Source organism: Hippocampus comes, unplaced genomic scaffold (genome assembly GCF_001891065.2).
Source record: "Hippocampus comes isolate QL1 unplaced genomic scaffold, H_comes_QL1_v1.1 scaffold86, whole genome shotgun sequence".
NCBI lineage: Eukaryota > Metazoa > Chordata > Actinopteri > Syngnathiformes > Syngnathidae > Hippocampus > Hippocampus comes.
In genome coordinates, this window is record NW_017805882.1 from 1,541,082 (window position 1) to 1,562,522 (window position 21,441).

At 40.5% G+C, this 21,441-nt stretch overlaps 3 protein-coding genes across 7 annotated transcripts; 2 read left to right on the plus strand and 1 right to left on the minus strand.

Annotated features, from left to right (window-relative positions):
* Positions 1-148: 148 nt before the first annotated feature.
* On the minus strand, positions 149-11,232 carry LOC109527301 (probable ATP-dependent RNA helicase DDX17). 3 transcript variants are annotated; one of them, XR_002170509.1, is made up of 15 exons: positions 10,939-11,232; positions 10,006-10,168; positions 9,602-9,698; positions 9,354-9,487; positions 9,090-9,155; positions 7,937-8,078; positions 7,411-7,571; positions 7,148-7,320; positions 6,558-6,668; positions 6,355-6,416; positions 6,205-6,264; positions 2,947-3,180; positions 1,926-2,014; positions 1,709-1,845; positions 218-286 (listed from the first exon to the last, which is right to left on the minus strand). XR_002170509.1 is itself a non-coding variant. In XM_019889131.1 (14 exons), the coding sequence occupies exons 1-14, from the start codon at positions 10,989-10,991 to the stop codon at positions 213-215; spliced, it is 1,836 nt and encodes a 611-aa protein (XP_019744690.1). In that variant the 5' UTR covers positions 10,992-11,232; the 3' UTR covers positions 149-212. The 3 variants fall into 3 exon arrangements, 2 of the variants coding, with proteins under 2 accessions (XP_019744690.1, XP_019744689.1); XM_019889131.1 differs by having other exon boundaries at positions 149-286; positions 1,709-2,014; XM_019889130.1 differs by having other exon boundaries at positions 151-2,014.
* Positions 11,233-11,383: 151 nt separating this feature from the next.
* Positions 11,384-14,570, plus strand: ntan1 (N-terminal asparagine amidase). Of its 2 annotated transcripts, none has more exons than XM_019889132.1 (10): positions 11,384-11,601; positions 12,016-12,118; positions 12,485-12,550; positions 12,631-12,739; positions 12,802-12,878; positions 12,959-13,012; positions 13,098-13,151; positions 13,233-13,330; positions 13,879-13,992; positions 14,090-14,570. In XM_019889132.1, exons 1-10 carry the CDS (start codon positions 11,521-11,523, stop codon positions 14,267-14,269), a joined length of 936 nt encoding a protein of 311 aa, XP_019744691.1. In that variant the 5' UTR covers positions 11,384-11,520; the 3' UTR covers positions 14,270-14,570. The 2 variants fall into 2 exon arrangements, with proteins under 2 accessions (XP_019744691.1, XP_019744692.1); XM_019889133.1 differs by having other exon boundaries at positions 11,386-11,601; positions 12,805-12,878.
* A 956-nt stretch (positions 14,571-15,526) lies between these two features.
* Positions 15,527-19,811, plus strand: LOC109527532 (mpv17-like protein). 2 transcript variants are annotated; one of them, XM_019889523.1, is made up of 4 exons: positions 15,527-16,231; positions 17,063-17,133; positions 18,189-18,218; positions 18,768-19,811. In XM_019889523.1, exons 1-4 carry the CDS (start codon positions 15,925-15,927, stop codon positions 19,002-19,004), a joined length of 645 nt encoding a protein of 214 aa, XP_019745082.1. In that variant the 5' UTR covers positions 15,527-15,924; the 3' UTR covers positions 19,005-19,811. The 2 variants fall into 2 exon arrangements, with proteins under 2 accessions (XP_019745082.1, XP_019745083.1); XM_019889524.1 differs by having other exon boundaries at positions 18,864-19,811.
* Positions 19,812-21,441: the final 1,630 nt, after the last annotated feature.

Consider the following 21,441-nt stretch of genomic DNA (forward strand, 5'->3'; position numbering starts at 1 on the left):
TCACATTAAAGGTCTGAATTTCTGTATTTGTTCAGTCCTAATATGTGACTGCGATCATCACATTAATAGGTTTTAGACCATCTTTTGTAACATTTCACAAAAAAATTCACACAAAAATTGTCATTCAAATATTCCACAGGCACAAGTACATTTTTTTACAATTTTATACCAAATTTTACATCCAAACATTTCACAGGCAGATAATACTGACCTCACCTGGACATTGTCCCAAACCCAAACAGTCCTACTATTGTGAGGCCCAACAAGAGCAGAATTCCAGTTATCCCTAAAGAGTGAAAACACAACAGTGTGTGCAGAGCTTGTATCAAATCATCATGATATATAAATGATGAAGGCTACAAAAATAGATGATTAAAAGTGGAATACACCGATCAAAGACATAAGTACAGGCGTGACTTAAGATAGGGATGACAGACAGTCCGTAATAACTACGTACACAACACAGCCAGGTTTGAATGTCGTATTTGATTGACTGTCCGAGTTAAAAACAAAACCCAAACATGAAAAGGTACTCTTTGTAGCACATATACCCACACACAAAAGTAGATATAAAAATAAAATGTTGTAAATGCTGCGAATAAGTAGTGTATCAACTTTGGTAAGACGTGAGAGACATTAATGGAATGTTCGTAAGATCTCTCTAGGCTGCAGCCCTGTGGTTGGGGATGACTGCTCAACATCTACACAGACCAAAATATTTTGGGGGGATGGGCGAGAAACTCAATACAACAGGAAGTGCTTGCAAACATGACATCTTTTTCAACAGAAAATATAACTAGAGGAAAAATCATACCTGAGATTTTAAGTTATTTTTCCTTTTTAAGTGTACTCTGAGCCAAATTCATTTGAACTAGAACTGTACTCTCAGCAGAGGGCAAACCTCCACCATGGCTAAATAAAGCTTGATAGACCCCCACCCTCGTGCATGTGCATTAAGGTTTTAATTCATGGCATACATAGAATGGCCACCATCACAGAGCCCTGTCCCTATGTGCTTTTAAGACCATTCAAATATGGATATACAAACCTCACTCACCATTGTGGAAACATCTCTTTTTGTCCTTGACGTTTTAGTCAAGACTAAGAAAATTCGGTAGCCACAGAATCTGACCAAAAGTTAAAATGGTACAAAATACCGAAAGGAATTAAAACTACTTCAGAAAAAAAAAACATGAAGGACTATTTGCCCCGAGCTTTGAGATCAATGTACCAGCTAATTCGCTGACAACAGAACCATGTTGAACCAAACCAGGAAAATACACGGTGACGCCAATTCCTGCAACGACTCTAATAGACATGTTATTGCAGGTTATGTTTACTGAATAAAAGTGGTACAAACTGCATAGAGTTGTGTAGATATGTTTTTTTTAGATTTCACTGAGGTCTCGGAGTAGCTTAATACAAACTTCAAACAAATAGTCCCAATCATTTTACTACTACTACGATTGGCTCGAAACCAGTCCAGGGTGCACCCCATTTCTCACCTGTGACCCTGAACAAGCATTCTCGAAAATGGATGGATATTACTATTAATGGGGAGAAGGGCCAGAAGGAAGGGCGTGAAACTGGTAAGGCGGTTGCCCCACGAAGCCCATTAATGGGGGCTGTGGTGGCACATACTGCTGAGACATGAGAGGCTGTGGCCCAGCTGGCGGCACAGATGGAGGAAGAGGCTGGGCAAACTGACCCTGAAGATGACTCGAGTGATCCATCCCTCCACCGGTAGCAGACGGGCCTCCACTAGGGTTGGAGGTGCGGCTGCCACTGTAGCCCTGGTACTGATCCGAACTGTGGCCATTCCTGCTCCGATCTCTGTTCCGGTCGTTGTAGGACGATGAGGGGGTGTCATCATTGCGGTCGGTGCGGCCGTAGCCAGAGCGGCTGTCTCTGCTGCTGCTGCTTGCCTCCGCAGGACGCATGCGGCGTTGACACTCATCCTGGTACATCGTGTTGGGATTGTTGGAGCTGCTGCCACGGTAACGCATTCTGCCACCTGTGAGCAAAAACAGGAACATGCAAAAACCACAGTTGAAGACAGGAGCGCAGATTTAAACCTCCAACCTCAGAATTGGGAGGAAGATCTGTTTATGTGCCACCAACAGCAAACTAGTTGAGATTAAATCAACAGTTGGTCACAGCCAAGTAGTTTTCATTTTTCTTCAAGACAAATATCCATTGCACAAACTCAACCGAATTTTAACATCTAACATAATTATGTTGTTTCCCCCTGCCCCTCTCGTTACTACTCACTCAAACAATGGTTCCCCACCAATGTGCCAAGGATAATTATCAAATTTCCCTTTATTGGTCTGAAAATCATTAACTACAAATAACATATATGTGTTCAGACCAGTGACATATAGTGAAAGGCAGAACAAATATATATCTTCCACCAGGCAGAGGGTACAAAAGTAACCTACAGTGCTCTGAAATCGTTTTTGCCCACGTCTTGATTTCTGTGTTAAGGCACAAAAAAAAAAAAAAAAAAAAAAAAATCAAAAAATTCCTGCACAGCGATGTGACAGACTCATCACCAATTATGGCAAATGCTTGATTTCAGTTATTGCTGCCAATGATGGCACAACCCATTATTAGTTTCAGGGGCAATTACTTCTTCACATCGGGAGGGTTAGGTTTGGATTTTTTTTGTGTGTCTAAATAAATTAAATTGGCATTTAGAAACAACATTTTGTATTTCCTTGGGTAGTCACCGAATCATATTAAAATTGGTGTGATGAACTGAAATCTTTGTCTGCAACAAGTATGCAAAGAACACAGAAATCAGGAAGAGGGCAAATACTGTATGTGTGCACTTTCTTGATATTTTGTTTGGTGGGGTGTTGTCAGATTTTTCTTATGTAATATGTGCACTTTGGGAAATGCTGCACCACAAATCTTTCTCCAAACCAAAAGGTTTCTATTTACCACTTCCTCTTCCGTGGCCTGAATCCACCATCTGAAGCAGTTTAGGGTTGATAGCCTGATTTGCCTCCTGCAGAACTCGGACAAGGTCACGGGCCTGCCGTGCATTACCAGGAGTGAAGAAGGTGTAGGCAGTGCCTTTGTTGGTACTGCGGGCTGTCCGTCCAATACGGTGGACGTAATCTTCAGAGGAGTTTGGATAGTCAAAGTTGATGACGAACTTGATATCTTCAACATCTTTTGAATAAGAAAAATGTTTTAGAAATTGGCAGAGATCAGAATATTTTTGCTGCATTCAAAAGATGATGATGATGACACATTTGTGGATATTTTGCATCAGATTTAGATGATTGTTGTTGATGAACTCACCTCTTGCAAAACAAGACAGAAGTTACTTTCACTCATGTCTCCCTTAATAGAGTTTCCCCTCAGTGAGTGTACAGTGATTTAAAATCTAGAAATCATTCATGGACGTTGCACACTGTATCCAGATGAGATCCTGCTGACAATTCCCCAAATATTTTTGAGACTGAATATACGGTAGTGTTCAGAGTAAGTTTACGACAAGATACATACACCGAACTCTTGCTTCTTTGCCCACAATCAACACCCAATGGCAAATGTGTATGTTGTTCTTTGTTGCTGTTATCTGTTTTTTGACCATAATCTTCAATCAAGTGGCTTTATCTTTACTTGTGAAGGAGAGGCAGTGCTTGTAATGCTGCACCTACCCCCACTGGGATACAATAATAATTTAAATATGTTAAAATTAAAACAGAACTGTCAAATCACTGAGTATGGTTGTAATGAGAATAGGATAACTATCACTGTCTAGTGCACTAGCTAGGAATAATGTTACTGTTGTGTGCCTATTTTTAGAAATGATAACACTTGATACTGTGTAGCATGTGCAGATTTTTTTGGCATATCAAACAGATTTAAATGTTACTCAAAGACAACACATGTAAATACAAAATGCGGTTTTTAACTGAAGGTTTATATTATGAAAATTAAGGGTAAAAACAATGGCCCTTTGGCTTCTGTAGTAGTCAATGGCAGTTAATGAGTTAAGGGAAGAAAAAAAAATCAAAACCTATATGGCCCTCTGCGAAAAAGTAATTGCCACCTAAATCTAATAACTGGTTGGGCCACCCAGCAACTGTCTGAATTTGACATTTTGTTGCAGCCTTTTAAGAGCTTTTGGCCTACTTCATGTTGTCAGACAGGTTCTATTTAGATGATATCTTGATTGGATGGGTCTGGAAGTAATCAGGATTTAGTGCCGCCAGTGAAAATGAACTGAAAAATGTGATAAGGCACTGTAAATTCCTGATTTAACAAGTAGGTGCGGGGGGTCCAAGTACTATTTCACATCGGGTCAGGAACCTTTGAATATTTTATTCCCTTAATGAATCAAATCATTTCAAAGCTGCATTTAATGTTTATTGAGGTTGTCTTAATTTTTTTGGGTTGATCTTAGTGGGGAAACTGCAAAATAAAAACAATAACGATTTTAGAAGGGGGGAAAATACTTTTTCATGGCACTGTAGATTATGTTTCTTTAGCTTTGTAACTTCACAAATGAATACATGTTCACAGTTCATTTCTGGGTCGACCACAGGAGCTGTAACAACATAAATACACTGAATACACAACAGTCGGGGGAGCCCCGAGTGCAATAAAACAACTATTATCGCCTATTGTTGCCTTGATGTGAAACACTAGCAATAAATTCAACTTTGATTTTCACCTACAAGACACTAACTTCCCAGCACGTTTTGTCAGAATGATCTTCACTGGCCAATCTGTGTGAACACAAATTGTCTGTTTCTCATTACAGAGTACGTGGGGCTCTGACCGCACTGCTGAGTCTAATCAGGAAGTCTCCCCTCCATTATAACCGAGAGACCATTTTATCAAACAAACAATCGCTAAACTTAGTTAAAGTATTGATTCAAAGACTGCAGAAGGCGGATGGAGGTAGCTGTATGTAGCTCACGGTGGGGTTAAGAGGAAGGGGCGGTGCAGTACTTACCCCCTTTGTGTGGTGATCAGTCCTGGTTCAGAGGAAGGGGCTGAGGGTGAGGGAGACCGGATTCTTCCCTCACCTTCTGCACACACCAGCAACGTCAGACGGGAGCAGAACCGCTAAACCTCAAGCAACACTAACGCAGGTTCTGTTGCTCTCTCGCCACATTGCAGGACCCTCCTCGCGGCCCCAGGACTGGATCCAGACGAGCCCATCTAAACGCTCACTGTCTGTCTGCTTTTTTTGGGGGACGGGTCGCACAGCAGACAAACAGGCACCTCCGGCAGCTCCAATGACAGGCTCGTTGGATTCACACACAGACAGTATCGGGCTGGGGAAGGGGCTCTATGTTACCCATGGGAGTAACAGGGGCTTTAACCCCACAAAACTAGACAAACATTTACTTTTAACGGGACTGAGCGTGCAGCGACAGCAGCGGCGCAGACTGTTATAGCTGCCGCACGCTGCCAAATCCTAAGAGGAGAAGAGGGGACAAAAAGGAAGAAAAATATAATAATGGGAATTTTGGCAAGTCAGAAACCCTTCACTTATTCCCCCCTTCTCACACATATTGTTATGTCAACAAAGATCACCACATCATTTTCTTCCCGTTTGTCATTTCACATTTGTACATGCAGTACCTGTCATCGACACCACACACATACACTATGTATGAGTGAGTCATGTTTAGCGCTCTGGCGTGTCTGCCCAACACAGACACTCCATTGCGTTCAGGCCGCGTGCCAAAGAGCCCCGCTTAAAGGATGCTTTGTAGCTATAGCAACAAGAAACAGACCAGTGGACCAGAAAGCCAGCAATCTCCATAATGGACACTGGACAGCCCTTAAGATGTCAGGCTCTAACACGTGGCGAACCTCCTTGTGATGCCTATCAAACATTGAAATTCGCATGCTCATTCTTCAATAAAGAGGAATCCATCGACAAAAAAAGAAAACAACTCTAGACTTTTAATAGGAGAAAAATTCACAGAGATGAGGCACTGATCAACAGCAATACAATACTGTAACTCTTGTTCGATCTGCCACTCTATTCCACTGCTTATTTACCTAGTGATCACACTCACGGGGGTGGAGTGGGGTGAGGGAAGTGGGTGGCTGGGGAGGGACCTTAGATAATTAATTTGTCTAACAGCCTCATGTGCAGGTGAATTCAAGTCAATTCTAAGACAACAATAGAGGTGAGAAATGATTTGTAAATGTGAGAAGACATACCCAGACCGCGAGAGGCAACATCTGTGGCAATCAGGATGGGAGCTTTCCCACTTCGGAATTCTGTCGAAATTGAGAAACCATTCGTGAGCCAACTCACCATCAACTGCCATATGAGGTCTAATAATAACTGATGATGTGTTTTTGTTCAACCTGTGAGCACCCAGTCTCTTTCTGGCTGGCTCTTGTCTCCGTGGATACACATGGCTGGCCACCTAGTATAGAAAACAGCATCAGTACAGTCACCAAGCAGGATGATAGGCTTGCAGGGTTCCTACAGGTTTCCTCAAGTTTAATGTAAGACTTTCTGATAAAATTATTATTCTTTTGCCTTAGTTCGCTAAGACTTTGCTCACCCATCCCGTCGCATCCTTCTCGTCAGTTCATCACAGCGTTTCTTGGTCTCCACAAAGATGATGGTTTTGTTCTCCTTTTCTGCCATAATCTCCTCCATAAGCTGCACAAGTCTACAGTACACACAGGTAGGGAAAGAAGCTAAATTATCCATCCATCTATTTTCCTCCACTGATCAGGCATCGGGTCACAAGGACAGCAGACTAATCAGTGAGAGTCCCGGGCTTAGGGTATTTGCATAATTTCTTCTGCTAGCAGACAAAATTTGAAACATTTTTAAAAGGGCTTCCTCGTTTGGAAAAAAATGTTACGAGTTGCGGAAACAGCACTGCTTCTCCCCAGCAGTTGAACATTTTTAAACTGACTTTTTTGCTCATTGTCCAACAATGCAAACCTGTTCCATTAACAATTTACTGTTGACACTGTGGATCTTTTGCAAAAGTGCAGCATCTTTGGACTACGGAAGACGCTGAAAAAACCCCCGTCCCAACCTCAAAACTCTGAGTTAACCGACAGAATCAAGGCTGGCCTTAAAAGGAGGGTGAAAAGGTCAACGCAATGGCATAGCCATAGATTTTCCCCACTTCCTTACTTGTGGTCCTTTTCGCTGTCCATGCAGACATCAACAATTTGCAGGATGTTATGATTGGCACTGAGCTCAAGGGCTCCAACGTTGATCTGGATGTAGTCCCTCAAAAAGTCTTCAGCGAGTTGACGGACATCTTTGGGCCAAGTTGCACTCCACATAAGTGTTTGTCTGTCAGGCTTGGATGCAGAACAGAGGAAGATGAAAGATGAGTGAGACTTGTAACTTAATCATATCAAATGCGCCCATTACAGCAGTCTTTCTCCTACCCTGATTTGTTCAACTATCTTGCGGATCTGTGGTTCAAATCCCATGTCCAGCATACGATCAGCTTCGTCAAGCACAAGGTAGGTGCAGCGGCGCAGGTTCGTCTTCCCTGACTCTAAGAAGTCAATCAGGCGACCAGGCGTGGCAATGCAGATCTCAACACCTAAAAGAAGAACGTAAACAAAAACTAAAAGCAAAGAAAGGACACACACTCCACGTGGGATGAAAAAAGGCATGGAGTTAAACATGCAGATCATAATGAAAAGGGAGTCATGAATGAGCTGAACTTTTTGATATCGTTCTGTTGTTACGACTGTATTATTGTCAATGTTTTATGTGATGTGTTCAGTTGTACTGTTATTTCATGATAAATGTTTTGCAGAGCGCTTTGTTACAGTTGCAGCTGTTGTGAAAGCGCGACAGAAATAAAGATGCATTGTTTTTCAAAGTCGCCAAACATCATTAACTGAAAGGTTAATTACAAACGTCTTGCATGACGCAGCCATTGTCCTCTCACAGCATACCCACCCCTCTCTAGCTCTCGAATCTGCGGTCCTTTGGGTGCTCCACCATAGACGCAGGTGCTTTTGATTCTGGAAGACTTGCCATAGTCAGAAGCCACTTGCTGAACCTGCTGGGCCAGCTCTCTGGTCGGGGCAAGGACCAAACACTATTTTAGGGGAGAGACTTAGTTAGAAACTGCCTGACAACAAAAAAGAAGCACAGCGGATCCCTCAAAAGTCAAACTGTGTTGAAGTGGACAAAGTTTAAAATGTGCTGCCAATGTTGAACAAAAACACAAAGCCCGAGCAAAAATTACGCTCCATAGTAACGGTATTGTCTTTATGTGCTTTTTGAAATATGTTTTGGCCTTGTGTGTGTTTACCCTTTCAAAAGTAACGGTGGTGCTAAACTGAAGAGGAAAATGCATGGTAAAGACCACAACAGAATTAAAACCTGGGTGTCTTACGAAAGAGTCTGCAAATTAGCCACATGACAGACCCGGTAATAAGCTGCCTTGGCCTTTTACACGAGCCAAGGAAGCGAGCTATCGTGGCAACTGTGCATACTGCTACTTGTATACAGTAATGCGGCATCTTGTCATGTAATCAGATAATTAGATGGGTGATGACATCAGAGCCAACTTCAAGTGTGATAGTGAAAATACTTGTCAGACAGAAACAATGCTTTCAACGGAGAGGGTCAAGTACTGAGCCTTCACTTTGCATCACAGATTGTAAAATATTAGCGGGACTGTAAAAAGGTTGACAATTTTCATTCATATGCATTCTAAGTAAAAATGGATCGAGAAAGCAGTATTCCTCAAAGATACATTTTGCCAACAATATTAACAGCTATAACCATTTTAGCACTTTCCTATATTATCATATTTTTATTTCATTATAACTTGGTTCTATTATGAATGCCCTTGACTTTGTGACCAATTTACAGTGAATACCCTTGCCAAAAAGTCAGCGGGGAAAGGTTCCAGCTCACCAGCAATCCTGAAGAGGATTAGCAGTAGAAATTAGATGAATTCTTCAGTATTTCCATTCTTTCATATGGGGAAAATGACATTCATATGGAGAAACAGCCTCTTATGGTAGATTATGTTTGATCTGTGAGGTCCACTGTATTCATTTCGCAAAAACAAACCAACACACGAAGCACATGAACTTACAATAGGACCATCTCCTCTCTCAAGATAGGGCTGATGATTAATGTGTACAATTGATGGAAGAAGATACTAGAGACAAGAGAAAAAGAGAGGCAAGTACAGTGTCAGGAACTACATGAAATCAAGCACACGTTGAAATTCAGCAGTTGTCTAAAAGTGTATGAGAAATACAGTTGAGTTGGCAACAATAATATTGAATTATTTATATTTATGATAAGCATCATGTATTAATTAGTAAACAAAGACAATGGTTGCAGACATTCTTACAGCAAGAGTCTTTCCAGAGCCAGTCTGCGCTATCCCCACCATGTCCTTGCCACTCAGAGCCAGAGGGAAGCCCTGAGCCTGAATCGGTGTGGGCTCCGTGAAGTTCTGCTGCATGAGCACGTCCATCACATATTCTAATGCAGGGATGGGGAAAAATAAGTGTTACTGGACCAACTCCTTTGGTTTATAAGCAATAAAGCTGACATGTTTTGCTGATGTAACACGCAGTTTACAGCTGGTGTACTCACGTGGAAACTGTGCCTGTTGAAAAGTGATTACAGGTTTTGGACAGTGAGAGCCTTTGATGGTGATCTCTTTCTTGCTACGAAACTCTTCAATTTCATACTAGAGGTGGAAAAACAGGATGTGAATTACACAATAGTGACTGCTCATGTGACACCAAGTTTGATTTATGTTTTTATGTGTTATTTGTTTACTCTGTCCTTTAACTTATACAGCACTGCTTGAACTTTGTTGTTTTAAATAGAGTGGTATGGTACAAGACTGAGTTTTTAGCAAACTATCACATGTCATTTCAATAAAGCAAAAAAGGGCAGAAAGATGATGCTGAACTCAATCCAACGAAAATTGTACCTAAGTCAAAAAGTGTACCTGAGTCAAACGTTGGACTTCTGGGTGCTCAGGTATGTACCTGAGTCAAACGTTGGACTTCTGGGTGCTCAGTGTAGAAGTTCTTCTCAAATTTCGGCAGCTCATCCAGATTCCACTTCTTCTTGCGGAGACGGTCGCCTAAATTCCCAATCTTCATGGGCGGGGGGCCAAAACTGCGACCCCCAATTGGTCCAGAACGAGGCCTGAGGTTACACATATGAGTAGGACTGCAGAATCAGTCATACAGCATGCAGCGACAACGTCACATCATTTTGGGTGATTTTGCAAACAGTTTTTACTTTAAACACAATTTTCAAAAGCTGAATTTTCTGGATTTGACTGTACAAAATTATATTATTACCATAGGGAAAAACTATAATTACACGAGTAATGTCTTAAATCATAATCTTAGAATCACTCGTAAAGTTATTTTTAATCTATTCAATATTGCAGTTGCGTTTCGCGCCAGCAGGTGGCAGTAGTTAAAGGTCTCAACATTAGACTACAAATATTTGCGAAAAGAACAGAAGTTTCCACTTTCCAGGCCTGAGTGCATTTAGCAGAGGTTCGGGGATAATGACTTCAAAAAATGTCATTAAACAAATTGACGATTATTACTACACGTTTTTCTGTCCCCAAAAAGTTTTCCCCACTGAATGAATACGTTTTGCATTAAGTTAAACTGCATTTCATCTAAAAAACAAATCATCTTGTGTGTGAGTGTCTGTTTCTCGATAATATACAATACAGTATTCAACTTGGTTGAACTTTAAACGATCTACGACCGAGACACCCCCCACCCTAAAAACAGATCAACAACACCGAAGACTGCGAGCCTTGCAACTGAATTTATTGAAGTAAACTTGAAACTTCGACACAACTGCGGGCTCTGTTCCAAGTTCCAGCAATGCAATTGGCGTAATAAAACATTTCATACATGATATCAATACCACATTTGAAGATATTAAATTACCTGTCTCGTCCACGATCCCTGTCTCTGGAGTCATAGGAAGAACCCCGCCTCATCGTTCCAAAAACAACAGTGCGTGGAACTTTGGCTTGTTGGTCTTTTCGACAAGTCTTTCTGCGCCGTAATTTAGCACAGAAGCGCGCTTGTCGACCAGTAAACACGTGAGACTAATTTGGCACACAAATAATCCACTTTGTGACCAAAATTACGATTAAAAATTGTCTAAGTTTTGACGCGTCACGTAACACAGGCTAAACGCAACTTATCTATACGCAATTTACCCCCCCCCCCCACGCCCTCTTCTGAGGCGTAATGTCACTGGTCATGCAGCGTATCTCCAGAGTTTGTTGAATTGCTGCGTGAAAAAATGTACGTAGTGATAATGGTGAATATAATTTGTTGTTTCGTTTCACTAGGGGGAGGTGTCACTGTAGGGTTTCACTCTCAGACTTTAATTTCCGTGTAGAAGAAGAGTCTTTCCGGGGGAAACAGGAAGTTATTGGTCCCAACAGTTATTTTAGACATCAAGCGATGTAGTCGCTAGTTATTAAAGTACCAGTATGTTAATCCATCGATTTTAGGGACATGCCTTTGCTCATTCAAAACATACGAGTCGAGCGTATAACTTCGACCGGAGAACTCTTCGACAAGTATCCACATCTACAGGTTAGTCTCCACAGTTTGGCTAAAATAGCTGTCATCACCAAGCAATAATAACCTCTACCTTTTTGGTAGACGGTTACCTGTACTGACATATAATTTGATGCCTCTTATCCCAATAAGATTTTAAAACATTTGCATTCATCGTAATTAGACTGCCGATCAGTGACATACAGTATTTTGTGCATTAACTAAATTGTTTTAAATGTGGTTGAGATGATATAAGATGATAAAATCATGAAAATTCAAGGATATTTACTGATTTAGATTACTTGGGTAATTTGTCTTTTTGTTCTGTATTATTTGTACGGTACCTTGCATCATAACAAGGGCTAAAGTGAATTCGAGCTCCCTAGTGTAATGTACTTTGTCAAATGTTCAAAAATTCTTACCACCTCTAAATATTTGTTCATGTAACAGGAACATGCTAAAGCCTTTCGTTCTCAGCCGATCAGTGATGTTGACCCCAAGTGTCTCCTGTACGTCCAACAGAGAGAGTTTGCTGCAACGACACCAGCAGATAGTAAGGGGAAAACTGTTACTACTAAAATTATTTTAGAAAACAACATTATTTATAAATGTTTCTTCCAGAGACTGATAAAAGCAAGCCATGAAAACATATTGATCGTACTGAAAGTAAATGGACTTAAAACACGACTTGCGGTTAAAAAAAAAAAAAAACATGTTTGTGTAGATCTGTTTCATGATTTTTTTAAAAAAAAAATAATTCTATTGGAATCATTGGTTGAGTTTCATTTTTTCCCCATTAACAGGGGGACAAATCCTTTTGTCAATGTGTGTAATTGGATGTGTTCTGTGAGCCTGACACCATGATAGCAGCTGAAATGCTAGACTCTACCTTAACACTGTGTCTTATATACCTTGCCAGATAATGTTTCAGTGATTGGGTCTGACGATGCCACCACCTGCCATTTGGTTGTGTTACGGCATACAGGTGAAACTTGTTTACTGGTTTTCTCACTTGTGTCCCTTTTCAGCATGCATCCAAGTTTAAATCATGTTTCTCATTGTCAGGAAGTGGAGCTGTTTGCCTTGCACACTGTGATGGTTCCAACACTTTTGCTGAAGTCCCTCTTCTTATCAAGTCAGTCACATCACTGAGTGCCTGCTGTAATGAGGGCAGGTATGAAGCAAACAGGCAGTACAATTCACAATGCATTTACTGAACCTCCTCATCCCTCCAAGTAGACTTGAACTGCATCTTGTTGGTGGATTTAAGGATGAGGCAATGACATCCCATAAACTCAGCCTTAACATACTGGGTATTGTCTAATTCCCTTACCTTAAGCTGCCCTGCTAAATAAGAAAATAAGTATGCTGAATTTAACTTTTCATTTTCCAGCAGCTTTCCAGCAACTGAAAGATGATATCCATCTGCAAACATGTTGCATCACAGGTGACCTAATGTGAATACTACATCTTGTTTACAAATGTCATAATTTCCTGTCGAATCCATTCTTCTCTGCTCCTTTTCTCCCCAGAAATGAACGATGTAGTCGTCAATGCTGTTCATAAACCTGCAGTTTATGGTGTTGGTATGTGACTGCTGCCCAAGAAATTATGCTGTTCTAAGTGCACGCTGCTACTTCATTTTCCTTTATTTTTATGTTTTTAAGGTGTAAACGTTAAGACAGGCAAAGTGTTCCCTGCTACTTTTCCTTATAAAGGCCCAGCAGAGGACCTGCGGTCAGCACGCACCTTCACAGGGGGACAGGTACCTCCAACACACCAATTATGATGTGTAAACTAATAAACCATCAAGAAACCTTTTGCAGGTGCCATTGAAAAGCATGAAGTCATTAAATGTATTTTGCAAAAATGAAGGCCTTAAATTGCATTAAAAAGCATTAAATGCGATGTCCAGAGGCATTCAAAATGAAATGCAGTTGATGAAAAAACATTGTTACCAAGTCAGTTGCTTCTTTAGATGTGAAGCACATTTTATCGAGCAATTCCAGAGGGTAGCTCAAAGAGCAGAGCATCATCTGTTTTATTTGTGGTTCGTCTCCTGCAAAACTACGTCACGAATGACAACGAACAACCCTATAAAACTCAACAAAATTGTACCGTGAGTCACTATGACACAATTTAGCTATAATGAATATGATAAAAATGTTTATAGTTGTGGAGACCGGTGAGTAGTTGTAATTTACAACGAAGAAAATTGGGCAGGGGTCCACATGTTCCATGTGTTTGTTTGAGAAAATGAAGCCACTATTTTTCTCCCAAGATCAACTGAATCAGGTTTTTATTCTTGTACAGATGGTTGACATTTATGACTCTAGTCGAGGACTTGTAGAAGTCGGCCCTTGGAAGTGGTCACCTAATATGGAAATTGCCTTTTGGTTGTCACAAGACGATGCCGTCATTTTACAGGTAAATGATCTAGAAATGGCTCTTATGATTAGCAATTCAAGGTGTGCGGGTTGCTTCGCAGTGTATATTCAATTCTGAATTTGTGTGTCCCAATTAGTACTTGTCCACATCACCAAAGGCTGAGCCACCGCACTTTGTCCACCACATCAAATCCACCATCCAGTTCCTCCTAAAGCACCCAAACTCTGACCGCCTCTTCCCTGGGGGTCAGCCGCAGCTCTACCACAGGTCTGAAAACGGAGACTGGGAGAGGTTTGCCTCTCAACTTGATTCTTGATTCTCAATGACCATCCATTCACCATCTGCTATCTCATTGTGTCTTAAACTCTACCTTAAGTCTATTGAACGGCTATAATAACTCATCTGGCTGGCCCAGTAGAGAAGTAGACACAAACCGCATTTTGTAATTGTCTGCAGAAGGTAGCGTATGTTTCCATTCATGCGAGCTGATGGAAAACCTGCACCTTCCATCTCCTTCTGTGTCAGATCAATGTCTCACTATGCCTCATTATTGTTATTACATTATTTGTGAAACCTTATTGTCTTTATTGCAATCAATAAAATTATTTTACAGATGAGTGCAGATTGATTTCACAAAACCTCATGACATGATAGCAAAATTACACACACTGTCGAGATGTAGTAAATGATGAGATGAAGAGACGAAGGCAAATCGTATTTGTTACCACACAAAACTGACTGTTTTCACACCAAGCGATTCCATTTCACCCCTTTTATCCCTTTCTACCCAGAAACGTGTCTACTATCCCCCCTCCCTTAAAGGTGCAGGTTCTGGGTTTTTGACTTTTTAACTGGACTTTAGAATATTTTCACTTTGTGAATAAAAAAAAAACACCACTTCAGCTTTATAAATGTTAATATAAAAATGTTATTCACTGACGACTCTCACAATTACAATGCTGCATATTTTGCATCTTTCGCTATCAGTGGCAGTGAATTGTTAAAACGCTTCTACATATTAGTGTACGTACTACGTTCATGAAGGGCAACTGTGGTATCAACTTTAACTTGTGTGGTGATCTAATATATCTGTTGCCTCTCTGTATCATTTCATTAATGGGCTAGATGTAGAAACAGTTCTTTCATGTCTATATCGTATTTACGATTTAAAAGAAATGAGTTCAGTAAACTACAGTCCTGAAACGTGACATTGAAGGTAACGTGACACTTTCCTGATGGAGTATACGTTCATTTAAGTTACCGATGCAATTAAATTCGCCAACTTATATAAACATTTTCGTCGCGTAGAATATAATGTCAATATAAACACTGTATATTGATATGATACTATAAATAACAAGACATAAAATGTTCGTTTCAACTCCAGTAACAAGACATAAAATGTTCGTTTCAACTCCAGTGTGAGAATGTCATCTGTCAAGCACGTGACGCGTTTTAAATGCACACATCTCCCCCACTCAGCACCCCGTGAATTGATTTAGCCCCGCCCAAAAGAAGATCCGGCCAATCAAAATGTGATATGTGCCGGGCCGCGCATCCTGACACACCCCTCGAGTACCCACCTCCTTGCCGAAACAGAGAGTGCAGAAGCAGCAAGGGTCCAGTCCAGCTACTACATCTGTGGACGTTTCAACGAGAGACTGCTGTATCACATGAAAGGCTTAACATTTACCTAGCCAGATGTGTAACACAACATATCGTTTGTTCATATTGTGAGCGTTTTCCATCGGAAATAATTCTGTTGTTTGGATGCCGGGAAGCTCATTGGGTAAATACGACGCACGCCATTTGTCTTGTCGTGACCGAATAGCATTGTGTGAATGCTATGCCGGCGTACACTATTTGCATTTTGGGGTTCATGTAAGTCATTTCCCTCCACGATGCAAATTAATTGTGTAGCTGTCCTTACCGTTTTCACGTAGCACCGTGTGCGTTCAATTTAAGGCTCCTATGATGATAAAGGCGTTTATTAAACATGTCCGTCGGTTCCCTTGGGTCACCAATGTGACATTGTACGGTTGCCTTTTCGCTGGAGGGGACTTTGTTCACCAGTGGTTTTCGCAGCGGGACAAAATGGATTGGAGCCATACACGGAATGTCGCCGTTGTCGCGTTCAGTTTCCATGGCAACTTCAATTTCTTCTGGATGCGCTTTCTGGAGCGCAAATTCCCGGGCTATTCTGCCGGGATGGTGATGAAGAAGCTTTTCTTGGATCAGACCACGGCTGCGCCCTTGGCCACCAGCGCATTCTACACAGGTCAGTTAATGGCTAACTTGCAAATGGATCGCTCTTTGACTGCTTACAACGTGATACCAATCTGCCTCGTTCTTCTGTCCCTGCATGAAGTCAAAGGAATTGGCGGGTGTCCGCCAAGACTTTGGAGGGGCAAATGCTCAAAGTTGAAACGTGTAATAGTTTAACTCAACTGCCAAGACTTGTTTATTGAACATTAGATCAGCTCTCTTACGATTGGCTGGCAACCAGTTCAGGGTATACTCCGCCTACTGCCCGAAAAGGATGGATGGATGTAGATCAACTCTGCCGCCATGACCATCCTCATCGTGTACTGTACATCCAAACACCAGCTCTGTGTGTCACCTCATTCGCACACCTGAGTCCATGATAAGCTCTCCTTAGGAGCAGCTCGAAATTTTGACAACTAGTGAAAAGGGAATTCATTTGTTTTAATAGTTTGTGTATTGGAGGTAACCTTCCCAAACATTTTACAGTTGACCACAACAAAACATCCCTTTCCTTGTAGATGAGATATTGCCACCCAAAACGTGTGTGACAAATGTGGACTAATTTCTAACAATTCTTTGGAAAACTGTGACACGGATGTTGGTTAAAATTGATACTGTGGGGTGTGTTGGGAAATGGTTTCTTTTAACATCACAGACCTGTTTTTTTTTTTTTTTTTAAGCACGGGATCCAAAAATGTTCACAGAATTTTATCAGTCATGATACAAGCGATAAATACCCTGTAAAATAGATGATTCTGAATAAGTGTATGAATATATGTGTGTGTTTTAAATTTATCAGTCTGATAATGAGGTTTTTTTTTTTTTTTTTTTGTGTGTTCAACAGGTGTCAGTTTCTTAGAGGGCAAGGAGGATGTCATGGAAGACTGGAGGGACAAATTCCTGAACACTTACAAAGTGAGTAGAAAAAAACTTAAGTGGGCACATTGTAATCACCCAATTTGTGATGACATTGCTGCTTTTCTTTTTCGCCTTTGATTCTCATGAAGAAAATGTCTGGTAATTCAGATCTGATAACACTCTTAAGACTGAGAAACATACAGTGGAATCTCCGAAGTCAAACAGAATCATTTTAGTGACCAGGTCAAAACCTTTGGACTTAATTGTATTCAGTAGTCCAATTATCTATGTTTATAGGACTATTTATTTTTCTGTACAGACACATTTGAAGCAATATTTTTACCCCTGTTAACCGTCATTCACGTGAAAAAAAAATATTGGCCGTGATATAATAAAAGTAAGACAAAATCACTCCACTTTTCATGACGCATGAAGGAAGCACGTGTGCTGCTCATGGGAGTAGAGAGAGAGAGAGACAGTTGCAGAATCCATGTTGACCTCATGCGTCACACTTTTAATTATTCTTGACTGTCATACAAGTGTAAATATGAAAGCAACTTGTGTACGCACTGCTTACGGATGACAATGTGAGTCTCTTCACATTAGCGCGAAACAGAGTCAAGTAATTTGTCGCTTTAGCCACACCGTATTATACTGAGCAGCCAAGACTGCGACGTTGATATCATTAATTTAATTTCCCGTTCAGTGCTCGCTATCATGTTTCCAATTTTCTAATTCAGTTGCACCTCTGTGTCGGTTTCACGCACGCGCACGCACACGCACACAAACACAAAGCTCATCAAGTAAAAACACTTTTGTGCTAATCCCTGCGCTTCAAACTCATAAAATAGGTCCCACTGTAATTCTTCTCTTGAATGAGCCCGTTCAGTGATAACATTTTGTTCTCTGCTTTCATTTCAATTTGTTGAGCAATTGCATGACTTTAAGACTGTTTAGTAACTACACACAGATCTCGCAAATTGTTCGGAATGACAATCTCAGACAGTATCTCTCAAGTTTTTGTTTTAGTTCTTTTTTAACTTGAAAACGAATCATTCTCTTTGCCTTTCCACAAGCATGGATGGTTCAACTTGTGTTATTTCTCTTTCCAGACTGGGTTAATGTTCTGGCCCTTCATGCAGGTAAATATTACATCTCCTATTCCAGGGATAGAATTTAACTCTTGGCCGTTACTGGCAATATATGACCACGAGCGGTGAATGCTTTATAGCTCCAAGTTACATCTCTCTGCCTCGAGTTAAAGAATAATGATCAACAATTACCTGTCATACTTGTCTGATTGATATTAACCCTTTCATGCACCCTGTGACCCGATAACATGATAAACTGTCCACTGTAGTAACCGCTGTCCCTGAAAGGGTTAAAGTTTTTATAGTCACAGTGTTTGACAAGAACATCCTTTTTAAGTTGTTCACAATATTCAACCAGTGACCCACATATAAAAAAAAAAGTATGCTAATTCAAATCTCTTCAGGGAAAATTCAAAAGTCTATTCTTCAGGGGTGTCAAACTCATTTTTATCATGGGCCACATTAGTAGTTATGGTTTCCTGTCGAGGGCCACTATGACTGTGAACCCAAATAAATGATCGCCTCATCTTACATGTACGGTACCAACAAGTTGATAAATGACCATTTTTGAAAAACAAAATCTTTGTTTGTCTCCCCCAGTTTCTGAATTTCGCCTTGGTGCCTCCGTACGTGCGAACAACCTTCAGTGGCTGCTGTGCCTTCATTTGGGCCACTTTCTTGTGTTTTTCGCGTCAGAGTGGCGACGGCACCGCCGGTGCTGCCCTCGAGTGGATGTTCCCCTCCAAAGGGGACGGAGCAGAGCAGGCAGACAAGATGAAAAGAAAGGTACTTGCTTCGAAAGAGGCAGTCCTAAATCCTTCACCCAAACAGAAGTGAAAAAAAAGAAAACGACGGAAAATACATTGGGAGTCAGGGTAGAAAGCAGCTCATGAATTACTCAGGGGGTCAACGTTGGCCTTAAGTTGCCACGGTCGTTCAGATTTCGAAGCCACACTCTCGGCCGCAACATAAGGTACACATGGTCAGCTAGAAATAATTAAACATATGCCAGTATCAATACAAAATTAATCCATCTATTTTCAACACAACTTATCCTACAATAATCTTTAAAAACATCATCAGTCTTGTTACAACTTCTGTATTGTATCTCATTGTGGCGGTGTACCTAATGCTGTGGCCAGCGAGTTTATGGTCAGAAACTGCTCCACAATACGACAGGAGATTGTCTTCCAGAAACAGGGTGAACAAGCAACATGTTTTAACTGTCATCATGTCTGCGAGGCTTCTCACTCTCACTCACATTTGCTCTCCAAAAAGGCTCGAATCACAGGTCATAGGTCATCTTGGTGGCTGATACTTGAAAACTGTCCACAATCTGCTTGCTCTATTGTGACCAGAGCATATCATCATATTCAAGAATGAAACAACTAATAGCAAAAATATGTAGTCATGGGACCTTCAAATAACTGCCACAAAGTTTTTTTAAACGGTACACTGGCTTGTTAAAAAGAAAAATAGCATCTCCCCTATCGCCATGGTGACCCCTGATCACCTACTTGTTGTGCAGGGCTCATGCAAAGTTGCTCCACATCAAAACAACCAGACATTATTTATTGCAAGCATTAACGTTTACCACATACATTTAGAAACTCCTTTTACTTCTGATCTTTGAAGTTCAGGTAATGAATATGCAGTTCGTGGTAGATACACTTCTCAACTGTAGGGGAAACCCACAAAACAAGCTGTTGATGTGACCCTCTTTTTTTTATTTTTTACTTTATTTAATTTTTTTTGTCCGAGCAGCTTAGGCTGTCATGACGATGATCATGATTGTTGAGCCACTGAAAATGAAAAATTGGAAACGTGAAACTAGGTTGAAATGGTTGGTGCTGATATCTCTTTGCATTCGATCTGCTACTGTCACATAATAGGAGCATGGCTGATTATCCCCAACAATATAAACGCATCGATGTTACCTGGGGCTGCCACCACAGCATATATTGGATACAAAAACATTTACAGACCCTTGTTCAAATGCCACGTTTTTGTGATTCAGGAAAAAAAAATGGATCTTGATGAATCATTTCAAAACATTTTTCTACCATTAATGTGAACAATTGAGATAATGTGGGCACCCGTGTTAAATGGGAATCAGCACAAGGCTATAATTGTTTTTTTCCCCCCTTTTTTTATTTACTTTTGACTTTTGTTTTTCAAATTCAGTTTCCATAATCAGTAAGAACTTTTTAAAAATATGTTTTTTCACCCTGCTTAGCATTACAGGCTGAGTTGAATGACAAAAGAGGAGCAATATCAAAACACGACAGGCATCTCCAGCTACATTTGTATTTGGCGATGATGTCACTTTAAGGGGACACCTCGTAAGTGAACGACGATTCTCAATATGACAGTTCAAAGAACTGCGCATATTTCCAGAGCTGATGGAAAGCGATTCAAACAGCTACCAAGTGCCCGACACCAAGAGGTTAAAAGAGGAAAGGTTTTGATATACAGTAATTATTTTTTCTATTTGTATTTATTCACATCTTTTACATTTTTTTTTCATGACAAAGAACTGGCATTTCAGCAGGGGTGTGCAGACTTTTTGTATGCAAAGTTTGTGCTTTGGCACATGTTGACATTCATCACAACCAGGTCACAAAAACCTATTAGTAGGCGCGATAATATAGGAAGCATCATATACTTTTCACTGTGTACCCCTTTTTGAAACTGAGAGCTATGTCTAATTAATGCGAAGGGCTACCAGTCCGACACACACTTCTGAAGTAGCAAATATCCTCAATTTCCTTCAACAATTTTACCATTATCCGGTATGGTATGAATAAGGAATCACATTCATTTTTTTGTGAAGACACTGATCGTGTTAATGAATTCTCAAAATTATAAGGAAACTACTGAATATCAGTCTGTGACACCTCGTTTCTAATAAACCTCTGCCAGTGTTTCCATTTTCAAATGATCACGTTCTTAGAAAATCACAGTGTGTGCGTAACATACACTAGATATATACATACACACATATTTATATGTAAATATCTACCTGCATATATACTGTATGGATGTAAATGAATGAACACGCATACTATATATAATAAAGGCATACACTTAGGTTTGCAAAAATGATGCTCCTCTCTGTGTTGCATGAATGTAACAATATCATCTTTGCATCATTCCCTCACTTCATCCAATTTTTTTTCCTTTGCATTCCACATTGTTTTTTCATGCATGCTGTTATTTTGAGACAAATCATCATTTGTACAAACATCACTGACTACTATGTAAACAAGAACCT

What these genes read in the sequence shown, in the direction of transcription:
- LOC109527301 (XM_019889130.1), bottom strand. Translation starts at nt 10,991, where the DNA reads ATGAGGCGGGGTTCTTCCTATGACTCCAGAGACAGGGATCGTGGACGA. An exon ending in AGATAGTTGAACAAATCAGG is followed by an intron (nt 7,321 to 7,410) that starts GTAGGAGAAAGA and finishes TCTGCATCCAAG; the next exon opens with CCTGACAGACAAACACTTAT. An exon ending in GACAGCGAAAAGGACCACAA is followed by an intron (nt 6,669 to 7,147) that starts GTAAGGAAGTGG and finishes TGTGTACTGTAG; the next exon opens with ACTTGTGCAGCTTATGGAGG.
- ntan1 (XM_019889132.1), top strand. Translation starts at nt 11,521, where the DNA reads ATGCCTTTGCTCATTCAAAACATACGAGTCGAGCGTATAACTTCGACC. An exon ending in GCAAACATGTTGCATCACAG is followed by an intron (nt 13,013 to 13,097) that starts GTGACCTAATGT and finishes TTTTCTCCCCAG; the next exon opens with AAATGAACGATGTAGTCGTC. An exon ending in GCACCTTCACAGGGGGACAG is followed by an intron (nt 13,331 to 13,878) that starts GTACCTCCAACA and finishes ATTCTTGTACAG; the next exon opens with ATGGTTGACATTTATGACTC.
- LOC109527532 (XM_019889523.1), top strand. Translation starts at nt 15,925, where the DNA reads ATGATGATAAAGGCGTTTATTAAACATGTCCGTCGGTTCCCTTGGGTC. An exon ending in CACCAGCGCATTCTACACAG is followed by an intron (nt 16,232 to 17,062) that starts GTCAGTTAATGG and finishes TGTGTTCAACAG; the next exon opens with GTGTCAGTTTCTTAGAGGGC. An exon ending in TGTTCTGGCCCTTCATGCAG is followed by an intron (nt 18,219 to 18,767) that starts GTAAATATTACA and finishes TGTCTCCCCCAG; the next exon opens with TTTCTGAATTTCGCCTTGGT.